Genomic DNA, 12,398 nt, shown 5'->3' with positions numbered 1-12,398 from the left:
ATCATATCATTTACGAATTTTTGAGTACGAGAGAGCTCTTAAAAAGTGGGTGCCATGCGAGCTCACTTTTGACCAAAAATAACGATGAGTTGATGATTCGGAGCAGTGTTTAAAGATGATCAGGCGTAATAAACCCGTGTTTTGCGTCGATATGTGACCATGAATGAAATATGGCTCTGCCATTTTACTCCGAAGTCCAACCGACAGTCATCCGAGTGGACTGCACACGATGAGCCCGCTCCAAAGCGTGAGAAAACGCAACAGTCGGCTGGCGTTAAGTTACGGCGTCTGTATTTTGGGATGCGCATGGAATAATTTGCTTTGACTACGTTGAAAAAGGAAGGGCAATCAACAGCGACTATTACATAGCATTATTAGAGCTTTTGAAGGACGAAGTCGCCCACAAACGGACACATTTGAAGAAAAAGTAAGTGGTGCTTCACCAAGACAATGCACCGTGTCACAAGTCAGTGAAAACGATGGCAAAAATCCATGAACTAGTCTTAGAATTGCATTCTCATCCACGGTATTCTTCAGATCTGGCCCCCAGTGTCTATTTCCTGTCCTCAGATTTCAAAATAATACTCGCTGGGAAGAAATGTTCGTTGAATGAAGAGGTGATCGCCGAAACTGAGGCCTATTTTGAAGCAAAGGACAAACCGTACTACAAAAATGGTACCGAAAGGTTTGTGGGTCGCTATAATCAGTGTATCACCCTTGAAGGGAATTTTGAATTAAAAAAAAAAAATTTTGCCAAAAATATGTGTTTTACTATAGGTACTATAGGTATAGGTTTTACTGTATGGCAGGCCAGGAACTTTTCAATTGGCCTTATAACTGAATATATATATATATATATATATATATATATATATATACAATATGTTATTTTATAAATATACCTTTAGCATGTCTCGTATATATATATATATATATATATATATATATATATATATATATATATATATATATATATATATTATTTGCAGTTGGTAATAATCCTGCTAATTATCAATGTATTGCTCATTGATTTTTGGTAATTTGAAAATTCTTTATTATTTATTCTGTTTAGTCAGTGCACTCTTTTGTCAGAAATCCTATTTATAAAATATTTTACTGGTTGCCTACGGGATATTGTTTAGCAAAAGCAAATATTTATTGACAAAATCATGACAATATGGTGTAAGCAATCTTATATACATTTATAATAAACTCACAATATTAATAGAATATTTATTTAAAAAATCAATAATTAAATTTTAGTATTATTTTTATTAATCAAGAATTTATTAAAATCATGGATATGAATATTTAAAAAAGGAATATTAAAGAATATTTTGAAACATAATATTATTTTATATACAAAATTTTAAAAGTTGAGAATGAGATTCTGTTCTGATTATCTGTGTTTTATGATGATTCCTCATTATCTAATTTATATTTTTCTACAATACTATTCTTCATAATTTTATTAAAAAAACATTAAATTTCTTTTAATCATTTATTATAGAAAAGAAATTAATTTTTATTAAATAATTATAAACTTATATACAAATTATATGAAGGGAATAACAAGATATGTTCTTTTAAAGAAGTTAATACTGTAGAGACAATTTTCAAATATAAAAACAAAAACGTAACATATTATAAAGTGATATTCCATCCTTATTCTATCTTTGTTTATATCGTTAGGTTCAATATGAACATAAACGACAGTCACTATTTGAATATTCAAAATATTTTATCTATTGTATACGTTTTAACCTAATTGTAATTACGATAAAATAACTACATCTATTATCTTTATTCTATAGGGTACCAGACGAACTCAAAGCTTTGTAGTCCGAAGGTCTTTTCAGAATCAGGCTTAGGAGTATCGCTTGAGTCCAAGCCAAGATTGATGAGCTTAACTTTTGGTCTGTAACCATTTTCATCGGCAACGTAGGTGACCACTCTGCTGATACCGTCTCTTCCATTGACAAAATATCTGTAACAAGCATATAAATTATTCGTACTAATTTTATAAAGTTAATTTAAGGTAATTTAAAGTTTTATATTGCTGATAATATTATTTTACACTAAATAATCTATAAAAATCAACATATGAAATGAAATGAGAATACATATCATATCAGTAACATTGTGCACTGGCTGAAAAGCTAGGTCTGGTGGATACTTCCACAAAGATATCTCAATGATTTTTTATGTTCAAAATGTTTCATTGTAAAAAATAAATCCTAGTTGTAAAGATAGATTAAACCGTGAATTTATCTGCAGTTAGTTTGATTAGATCCTTCATCATTAGTGATCTTCTTCTGGCTATTGGATGTTCTAGTCGATTCAGCACAATTGGGAAAACCTCTTCTTCGTCTAAGACAAGATGGTTTTTGCAAAATAGAATTTCAAAATTCCTTAAAGTTTGGGAAGGAGTAGTTAACAGCGATGTTAATTATCATTTGAATAGTGTTTTGATTTTAATTATTTTATTCTGAAATCAATGCATTTCTGATTACCTGCAGGAGAAATATGTAATAATGTTCTTAATGCTTACTACTTACCCTCCAATTTTAGCACCATTTTTGTATCCTTTCTCATAATGACCATGAAAACCAACGGTGTAGTGGAACTTGTACAACAAGTCTGTAATATCTTTCTCATTAATTCCTTCAGGAAGTCCATCTTGCATTCCTAAAAATAAACAAAACTTAGTCAATAGATCTAGAGGCTTTTAGTTAATCGATAATACCTGGATATTTATCTTTAATCGGTATATCTTGCGGATGACTGCCACCTACGTGAATATTGTTATCAGATACCTCAATAGGTGGTAAAATGTCAGTCGTTGGTGGAGCCACACCATTTACGGTGCCAAAACCGTTTTGACCATAAATTACTCCTGTGTCATATATCAAACCGTCATCACCAGCGTTAGAGCCAATAGCATTGTTATTGCTTCCGAAACTACTTCCAGGTGATGCAACAAAACTTCCGTCACCGGGATATCCTGCCACAGATCCAGATTGCGGTGACCCCCCGAAAGCTCCAACTCCGGGATACGCTGGTGCGGGAAGACTTGCTGGTAGATTGTTACCGAGTCCTGAAGATTCAGGGGATCCAGCATAACTTCCGTCCCCAGGATACCCTGCAAAGTTTTGTGCGGGCACTGATTCGGGAGATCCAACGAAAGATCCGTCGCCAGGATATGATGGCGCAGGAATACCTCCTGGTTGATTGGCACCGATTCCTGCAAAGTTTTGTGCTGGCTCAGATCCCGGTGCTCCAGCCAAAGCTCCGTCTCCAGGATATGATGATGCAGGAAAAGCTGAGGGTTGATTGGTATCGATTCCTGCAAAGTTTTGTGCTGGTCCAAATGCCGGTACTCCAACGAAAGCTCCGTCACCAGGATATGACGGTTGTGGTAAGCCTGGTTGGCTGACACCAGCTCCTGCAACGTTTTGTCCAAGCTGCTGACCTGATTGGTAGTTGGTATATTGGGGTCCCTTTGCGGCTTGATAAGGAGGAATATTACTTGAAGGTCCCTGAGGAGGCAGAGGTAAGCTTCCTCCTGTTGATGGACCTGGTAGAACTGCTTGTTGCTGTTGAGGCTGTTGATATTTTGATTGATCTTCTTTATTAAATGCTGGATTTTGGAACTGGAACGTGTTAGCTCCATTTTGTCCCGGCAATGGAGCCGGAGTAGTGATATAACCACATGAAGCTGCAAGAATTAACATGTCAACTAGGTTATAAATATTGTCAATAAATATAGACACTTACCGCAAGCTGGCTTAACAGTTGGTTGTGTAGTAAAGGCGAATGGTGCTGGATTGTTCGTAACAACTGGACTGGGAATAGCTACTGGAGAAGGAGTTGGTGCAGATGGTGACTGATCAGCGGTTAATGCTGGTAGACCTGCTTGTTTTCTATATTTCTCAGCTTCTGGTGATATTTCTCCAGTAAATGGAGAACCATCTAACGCTGAAACATAGTAATTACGTAGAATACTATAAATTGGAACTACAAATTAATTTTCTGTTTGCTCAAAATGATTTTGACTGTTATGAATGTTGTTTGCTGATATGGATATTCCTTGAATTGCTTTCAAATGCTTTATTACTTAACGAGTTGAATATGTGAAATGACATGATATAACAAGGATTTAATTTTCTGCTCTAACTGGAAGCCAATTCCATCGACAGCTAAATCGCAATGCAACTGTTAACTCATATTCGAAATAGTATCGACACTTCAAGAATGATTATTTTAACGTTGAAAATCTTAGTCCGGGTTGACTCAAAATTCGAAGGAGACTTTGAAGCACTACAGATCTAAGGTTAGATGTTATCTAAGGAATCTAAGTAAACTAAAGAATGATTAACGGACAAAACAATTGCGTTGGCAAGTGCCTCGTATAACCAGCTGATTTTGTTTTAATGTCTAATTATAAATGATTTAAAAATCGATTTTTTCCCCATAAATTGAGTAGGAAAATATGTAAATTATCGTTGAAAAAAAATATTTCTACAATGGCAATTTACTATTTATTGGCTCTATAATTCGAGATCATAACATAAATCAGTTAATAAATTGTTTGTTCTTGAGTGCTAGAAAAAATCAAGTCCTTCCTAATTCATTTAAATGCAAATGACGACAGACTGAGACGAACTATGAGCTCTATTAATCAAAACATCATGACAAGCCAACTTCACAACCAAATATACAGGCAGTTATTTCAGGTCAAATGAAAAGTCCCCGGCCCGAAAGATAGATGGCGCTATTAGAATTAAATCCATATGCCTTTTAGTTAACCCTAACCTTCAAAAGATGCGTTTATAAATTTTACAGCTGTCAGATCATTGGTTTGTGAATTATAGCATTTTGAGTGAAGCATCTTTTGTTATTGTGAAAAAAAATGGATAAAAAGGAATTTCACGTGTTGATAAAATATTGCTTTTAGAGGGTAAAAAATATAGTTGAAGCAAAAACATGGCTTGATGCCCAATTTCTGGACACTGCCCTAGGAAAATCAACCATCAAGGATTGGTATACTAAGTTTAGTCGTGGTGAAATGAGCACCGAAGACGGTGGACGCAATGGACGCACAAAAGAGGTTGTTAGCGACGAAAACATTTCAAAAATTACCAAAATAATTTTTAATGATCGTGTACATTATATCATTAATAGGGTATGAGAATGCTCTGTGCAAAGTGGGTGCCGCGCAAGCTCACTTTTTACCAAAAAAAAACCAAAGACGAGTTGATGATTCGGAGCAGTATTTGAAGATGGTCAAGCCTAATAAGCCCGATTTTTTGCATTGATATGTGATAATGGATGAAACACGGCTCCATCATTTCACTCCGAAGTCCAATCGACGGTCATCCTAGAGTGGACTGCACACGATGAACCCGCTCCAAAGCGCAGGAAAACGCAATAGTCGGCTGGCAAGGTTATGGCGTCTGTAAAACAAGGACCATCAAGAGCAACTATTACATAGCGTTATTGAACCGTTTGAAGGACGAAATCGCCGAAAAATGGTCGCATTTGGAAAAACAGAAAGTGCTGCTTCATCAAGACAATGTACCTTGTCAAAAATCCATGAATTGGTCCTCGAATTGCTTTCTCATCCACCGTGTTCCCCAGATCTGGCCCCCAACAACTATTTCCTTGTCTCAGATCTCAAAAGAATTCTCCCTGGGAAGAAATTTTCGTCGAACGAAGAGGTGATCGACGGAACTGAGGCCTGTTTTGAAGCAAAGGACAAATCGTACTAAAAAATGGTATCGAAAAGTTGGATGGTCGCTATAATCAGTGTATCACCCTTGAAGGCAGTTATGTTGAATAAAAAATACTAATTTTGGCAAAAAATTTGTTTTACTATGATAGGCCGGGGACTTTCCAATTGACCTGTTATATTTGTAAGTGTATTTGTTCAAAGAATAACTTTTGCAGACGCAGAAAGAAAGACATTTGCTCCAAAACAGCTTCAGTCCGGTTTTGATATGGTTAACATAGATATTTAGCTATAGTTGCACAATGCACGTGAGCAATATTAAGCAAAGCTTCAAAATTGAAGGTTTTGAAGTGAAGTAAGCAGCTTTAAACAACTAGGTAGAAGAAGACATTCTCTATAGACCTGTATAGCAATGAAAAATGAATATATGAATATATATAGTTTAAGTTTTATTTAAGCTTTTTCTAAAACTGTATATATAAAAATAATTTCCAACTAAAATAATATTAAAAATATAAGTCACATTTTCGCAAGAAAATTGTGAAAAAAAGACATATTTTAAAATGAATGTCTAGAAACACGTAAGTTATACAATTTTTACATGTTGGAATGATCCTAGTTCATTTTATAGACAAGGTTTTAGAGAATGAAATGGTGTTTGGCATTTTAGTTCCAATAATATGTTAGGGTAATTAAGTCACATTTTCGCAAGAAAATTGTGAAAAAAAGACATATTTTAAAATGAATGTCTAGAAACACGTAAGTTATACAATTTTTACATGTTGGAATGATCCTAGTTCATTTTATAGACAAGGTTTTAGAGAATGAAATGGTGTTTGGCATTTTAGTTCCAATAATATGTTAGGGTAATTACATTACTCCGAAAATAAATTGACTGCTTACTATAAATATATATTAAAAAAATTAAATCAGTTTTATTCCGCTTAAAACTTGTGAAAGAAATCCCCAAGAAGTGCCAAAAATATAGCCATCGTGTGTGCTGTGGTGGATCAAAATGTTCTAATAGGTTGGAGAATTCAGCAGCTAGCGACTGATATTGTTTTCATTAACAATTTTATTAATTTCATTGCTAAATAAATAAATTATTAATCACAAATAATCAGAACGAAATAATTAACAATTAAAATAATAAATATACTACTTACGCGCACTTATTCTGATATTTCTCATCCTCAGGATCTTAAACTTGCCATTCTCGTCAGTTGCATAAACGGTCACGTGGTAAATACCATCAGCAGTAATAAAACCGAACTCGCCCTGGACGATGCCCCTTTCATCTGAAAAAAAAATGAACGTGGTCTATGAGTGCTTTACTTCCTATTTCAGACTTTTAAATATTGTTCTTAAACCGCCTAAGTCTGCGCGGAGAATATTAATCACATATTAATTTAAAATTTCTAAGAGGGAAGTAAAAATTACAAGAAAATCTACTCGAGGAATTGCGGTGACGTTCGGAATATTAAGCGTTCATTATTCGGCATAGATGTCGAGATTTGAATTGCAAAAATAAATTTAATGGAAGTGTGAGAAAACTTTTGTTTTATTTAAGTAAAAAAAAAAACGTTAAGAAGGCTTTACATATATATAGTATAGTTTTTTGAAAATATCACTTGAAAGCTTATTATAAATGAATAAAAAGGCTGGTTGATTTGTATTTATAGCCTCTACCATATTTAGCCGTCTTCCAGGGACTGTTCTCTACTTGTATTATGTCATTGAGTATATGTATATGTTGTGTAAATCTTGTAGCGGCCTTGAGGCATGTCGAATTTTACATCGTGGATTAACGGTCAACAAAGTACCCAGAAATATAATCCCAGATGTTGAACACGGGCGGGTGCCAGCAGCGCCAACTAGAACACGATAACGAATAGCTGGGAACCCCGAGACGTTCGTCTGGGATGTTATTGAAGGGTATTTCGATGATTCAGTAACCGACCATCGTTTGGTTTAGACGTGCCACCATCGACTGCCCAAGCCTCTTCTCTAGGTAATACCGCAGACATCCGTTTTATATATTTTCTATTTTCAACATTTTTTTATATAGCCATTAAATAACGGTCACATAATGTAAAGACCACTGTTTCATTTTTTTACCTCCATTCACCGAGCCACATCATTTAGCCTAAAAATTTCATTTCGTCACTAGCAAATTTAATCGTGTGAATGGAGAAACAACAAAGAGAATAACTGCTTATAATTAACAATACACACATCTCAAACTATAATATAGGTGATTAATTTAATATTTATAATGCAATTCTACACCTAAGTAGTCTGAAATATAACAAATATGCCTTATTTTATTCTACTTTTAGATCACATTGCGGTCTTTTCGATTGAAATAAAATCTATGTGAATTCTTCAGTGTATAGAGCCTCAGAACTTAGAAGAATTGTTAGGTGCTTGCACGTGTATTAATGAGCGATGTGTATCAGTGAAAACATGAAGTATCAATATGAATAATTGTTAAATAATATAATCCAACTATTATATTTCTGTAGATAAAATAATTATTTTATTGTAACTGATTTATTCAATGTTTTCACTCAAACTTGTATTTTTTATAATCGTATGTTAGTCGATTTGTATAAATTTTCTGCCGAAGCCCGTTACACAATTAAAAAAATGTATAGTGATGCTACTCCGTTATATCCCATTTTTCTAGATTCAACGATTTAAAAGTGATTATTTTAATATTACTAACAAATAACTGCCTGAAGGTCCAAAAGGATTCGAAAACAATGAAACAGAAAATATTTCTGTTATTTCTGTATTTTAGTATTGCAAGGGCCAAAACATATGATTTAGTACGAGAGGAATAATCGTGACCGTAAACTCTTGGTACTGAGCAATGTATAAACAAGTTTTACTGTATTACGAGCTCCTACAATGAATTGAACATATTCTGAGATTCTGATTACCACTTGTTCAAATCGATACAGCATGGCTTGGCTAGTAAACGGCTTCGAAATGCTAACAAGTACTAAAAAAAGCTGAATAGAAAATGACATTTTGATTAATATGTATTGTATAAATTTCTCTCAAAAATACGTATCACACCTAATACTTATTTTTAAGTAAAACAATCATTCGAGTACATCTTAATAACTTAAACTTAAACATGCAACTTATCGATTGCAGCCTAGCTAAGAAACACCCCCATAAAACTAATTTCAGGTCCAGTAGCACGCAATAAAATGAAATCAAGAACATTAAAAATAAATCTAAGGGATGATCGTATACAATGTTGATACAATTTTATAACATTTTTATAGAATTGCTTAACATAGGCTTTTAATGATTACCCGGTAAAATTATGTTTTGGAAAATGTTAACGTATATTTGGTGAAATTTTTTTTTCAAAATCACACACTTAAAAAATTAAAGAACATTTTATTATATCTGGAAATTGGTGTTTAATTACGGAAGAACCAAGAAGAAGGAATTTTCCAAGATTCGTTGAATTGTGATAAAGGCGACAGTACGATCCACCTAATGTTACGATAGTCGCGGGTTCGAATCCTGCTGGGGCATGGTCGTAAATTAATATTTAGTATTTGTGATTGCCCTAGGCAAGGGGAAATCCGACAAGAAAAATGATCCCAGTCACGCCAAGATCCAGGCTAGGTAAGACAAGATGTCTTCTGAGATGATTTTCACTCGCCAATCGGTAGGCTTATTGCCGAGGACCGTAGTTCGGACCCCACGTTAAACTGTAGGTCCAGTGCAGAAAAACCCCCCTTGGGTAAAAGGAGATTTTAAAATATATAAAAAAAAATAAAAATTAAAATAATTAATATATTAAAAACCTTATATAGGATAGTAAACAAATAAATATATCAAAATAGTATAATATTTTGTATTTAAAAAACTTTGTATTAGATGTTGCAGTATGAAAAAAAAATGTTTATAAGTTATTACTTTAAAACTAATTTTCTGAAAAATCATTTTAACACTCTTAAAATGTCGTTAAATAGCATAATTTGGAGCAAGCTATTGAAGAACATAAAAGTAAATTAAAAACCAAAATATTAATAAATCAGTCGAATGAAAGCAACATATTTAAGTTACTTTATGATAAATAAATCTAGGAAAATGTCAGTGGAGAACTATTAAAGATTTTGTTGGCAGAACATTTTACATATTATTATTTAGCTTCGGTTTTATTATAAGATGAACAAACAAAAAAAAAATAATGGACGTAAATTAATTAATGAATACCGTATGTGACATTTTTTTATGTTTCTGACTTTTAAATGTAGCCTTTACCTAATTAAAAATTAACATTTATCACTAGCTATATTTATGATCTATTATTAAAGTTTTAATAAATATTATAATAATGAATGTTTCGCATGATTCATAAAAAAATCTGCATTAAATATTTTAAAATACCTTTCACTATAAGAAGCTTTTTAAGTTATTGTATACTATTTGTTCTTGATGTTTGATTCCTATGTTTTTTTGTACATACGGTGGTTTAATAATACAATGTAAACGAATAAATAAATATTATTTCAGAACATCAATTCGAGTTTCGTAAGTATATCGACAGGTAATCAAAATAGATATACGACAAAATTATTATTCAGCTGCATTCCTGGCTTATCACAGACCTTTAATAAAGTGTAGCATACACTGTTGCAGATTCAATTAAAGAAATTTTGCTTTTATCCTTACTTTCGTTAAAAATACTGAATTAGATACAATATATTCAGTTTTACTAGGCAGTGTACTGGGTTGGATATTGTTTTTCCTACTTATAGACGAACTACCGGCCATAAGAAGTCCCCTCAGCCGGAGGGTGCTCAATATCGTATTGTGACAATATCTAACTTGACAGATGTACAACTTGCTAACCGAAAACAACTTGGGCTTAAACTATATCAGATGAATTGGCTCATTGGACATAAATCCAAGTTATTATTTGATAACAAGGTATAGCTCTAGGAATTAATACTTGAACCTATTTGATCATATAGAATCCAACTATCGGTTCACGTTCAAAACGTTCAATGCCACCTGATTTGATTAATGGACATATACTGACTGAAAATCATATACCTTCACAAATGAAGTCACTTAATGCTTAATGCAATAAAAATGTGTATTGTATACTGAGCCAATTATCAAACCACCAACTGGGTAATCATAAAACCATTATTTTATTCTGCTTTGCTATGAAGTATCTTTCAGAAATTTTAAAGTGTAAGTCTTATAGAGGTATTACATTTAGCTTATATTGAAACCTTCTAGAATATCGAAAAAAGCTTGTTTAAGAAACTTTATACGTTCCCAGACGTATGAACTGATCAATAAAAGTCTATAGAAATATCACACTGCTATCAAAAATATCTAAGCTACTTGAAAAACTCCTATTGAATAGAATAAAGCCGATTATAGAGAGAAAACCTACTACCAGTACGGGTTTATTAACATTCAACAATGGACATATCCTTGTTGATAACTTACAGAAAATGATACGGAAACAAGATGCTGAACTATTAAAATCTTATATTACAGCCAGAATGTTTGTTTTGGATTTAAGTCATTCGACTTTATAAATAGGAGATCGCATTCTATGTCTGTCTGTTATATGGTCAAATTTGCTTGCCCTGACTGTTTTCGATTGAAAATAACATTATATCGGTTCAATTGAAAAGTTCCAGACCTGTCACATAGATGGCGATACTAGAATTAAATCTATATGTTTTTTAGTTAGTACTAACCCTCAAAAGATGCGTGTATAAATTTTACAGCTGTCGGATCTTTAGTTTGTGAATTATAGCATTTTGAGTGAAGCAACTTTTGTTACTGTGAAAAAAATGGATAAAAAGGAATTTTGTGTGTTGATAAAATATTGCTTTTTGAAAGAAAAAATACAGTTGAGGCAAAAACTTGGCTTGATACCGAGATTCCGGACACTGCCCCAGGAAAATCAACCATCAGGGATTGGTATGCGGTGAACGCAATGGACGTCCAAAAGAGGTTGTTACCGACGACAACATTAAAAACCGTATCATAAAACAGTGAAAACTATGGCAAAAATCCATAAATTGAGCTTCAAATTGCTTCCTCATCCACCGTATTCCCCAGATCTGGCCCCCAACGACTATTTCCTGTTCTCAGATTTGAAAAGAATGCTCGCCGGGAAGAAATTTTCGTCGAATGAATAGATAGGTGATCGCCGAAACTAAGTCCTATTTTCAAGCAAAGGACAAATCGTACTACAAAAATGCAGGGTCGCTATAATCAGTGTACCACCCTTGAAGGGAATTATGTTGAATAAAAAAAACTAATTTTTCCAAAGAAATGTGTTTTACCATGGCAGGCTGGAGAAAATGGAACAAGTAATAGACATTATTAAAATGGTGAAAATTAATTGGCAATTTTTCCAAATAAATCTCGAACCACAACTAAAACCATATATTCGAGTCATAATATTTTCTTAGACCGTTCCTGTTTGAAAAGTGCCTCCAGCCGTCAGCTTTTAGCCAGTCCGCGAGCGTTACTCTGCAACAAATAATCCACTGAACCCGAACAGGTCGGGAGCGTGCGGAACGGGCGAGGGTTTCGCCGAGCCAAGGGGAAAACCGTTAAAAAGACCCGAACAAGAAAAGCCTTTATAATATTTTCCAATGGA

The 12,398-nt window shown here is 33.5% G+C and overlaps 1 protein-coding gene across 1 annotated transcript in view; it reads right to left on the bottom strand.

Annotated features, from left to right (window-relative positions):
• Nucleotides 1-1,487: 1,487 nt before the first annotated feature.
• The window catches only part of l(3)mbn (lethal (3) malignant blood neoplasm), a 33,555-nt gene continuing 22,644 nt past the window's right edge, over nucleotides 1,488-12,398 (bottom strand). The window contains exons 3-7 of the mRNA XM_076415188.1: nucleotides 6,898-7,029; nucleotides 3,778-3,978; nucleotides 2,747-3,718; nucleotides 2,559-2,688; nucleotides 1,488-1,987 (exon numbers count right to left, since the gene is read on the bottom strand). Of these exons, the coding sequence (XP_076271303.1) occupies nucleotides 1,804-1,987; nucleotides 2,559-2,688; nucleotides 2,747-3,718; nucleotides 3,778-3,978; nucleotides 6,898-7,029 (1,619 nt within the window). The 3' untranslated portion in view covers nucleotides 1,488-1,803. The remainder of the gene's footprint in view (nucleotides 1,988-2,558; nucleotides 2,689-2,746; nucleotides 3,719-3,777; nucleotides 3,979-6,897; nucleotides 7,030-12,398) is intronic.

This window comes from Rhynchophorus ferrugineus, unplaced genomic scaffold (genome assembly GCF_030347505.1).
Source record: "Rhynchophorus ferrugineus isolate W39M unplaced genomic scaffold, kcgeb_rfMv2 rfM9, whole genome shotgun sequence".
Lineage (NCBI taxonomy): Eukaryota > Metazoa > Arthropoda > Insecta > Coleoptera > Curculionidae > Rhynchophorus > Rhynchophorus ferrugineus.
Note: the sequence above shows the minus strand (reverse complement) of the source record. Positions and strands in the feature narration are given on the sequence as shown.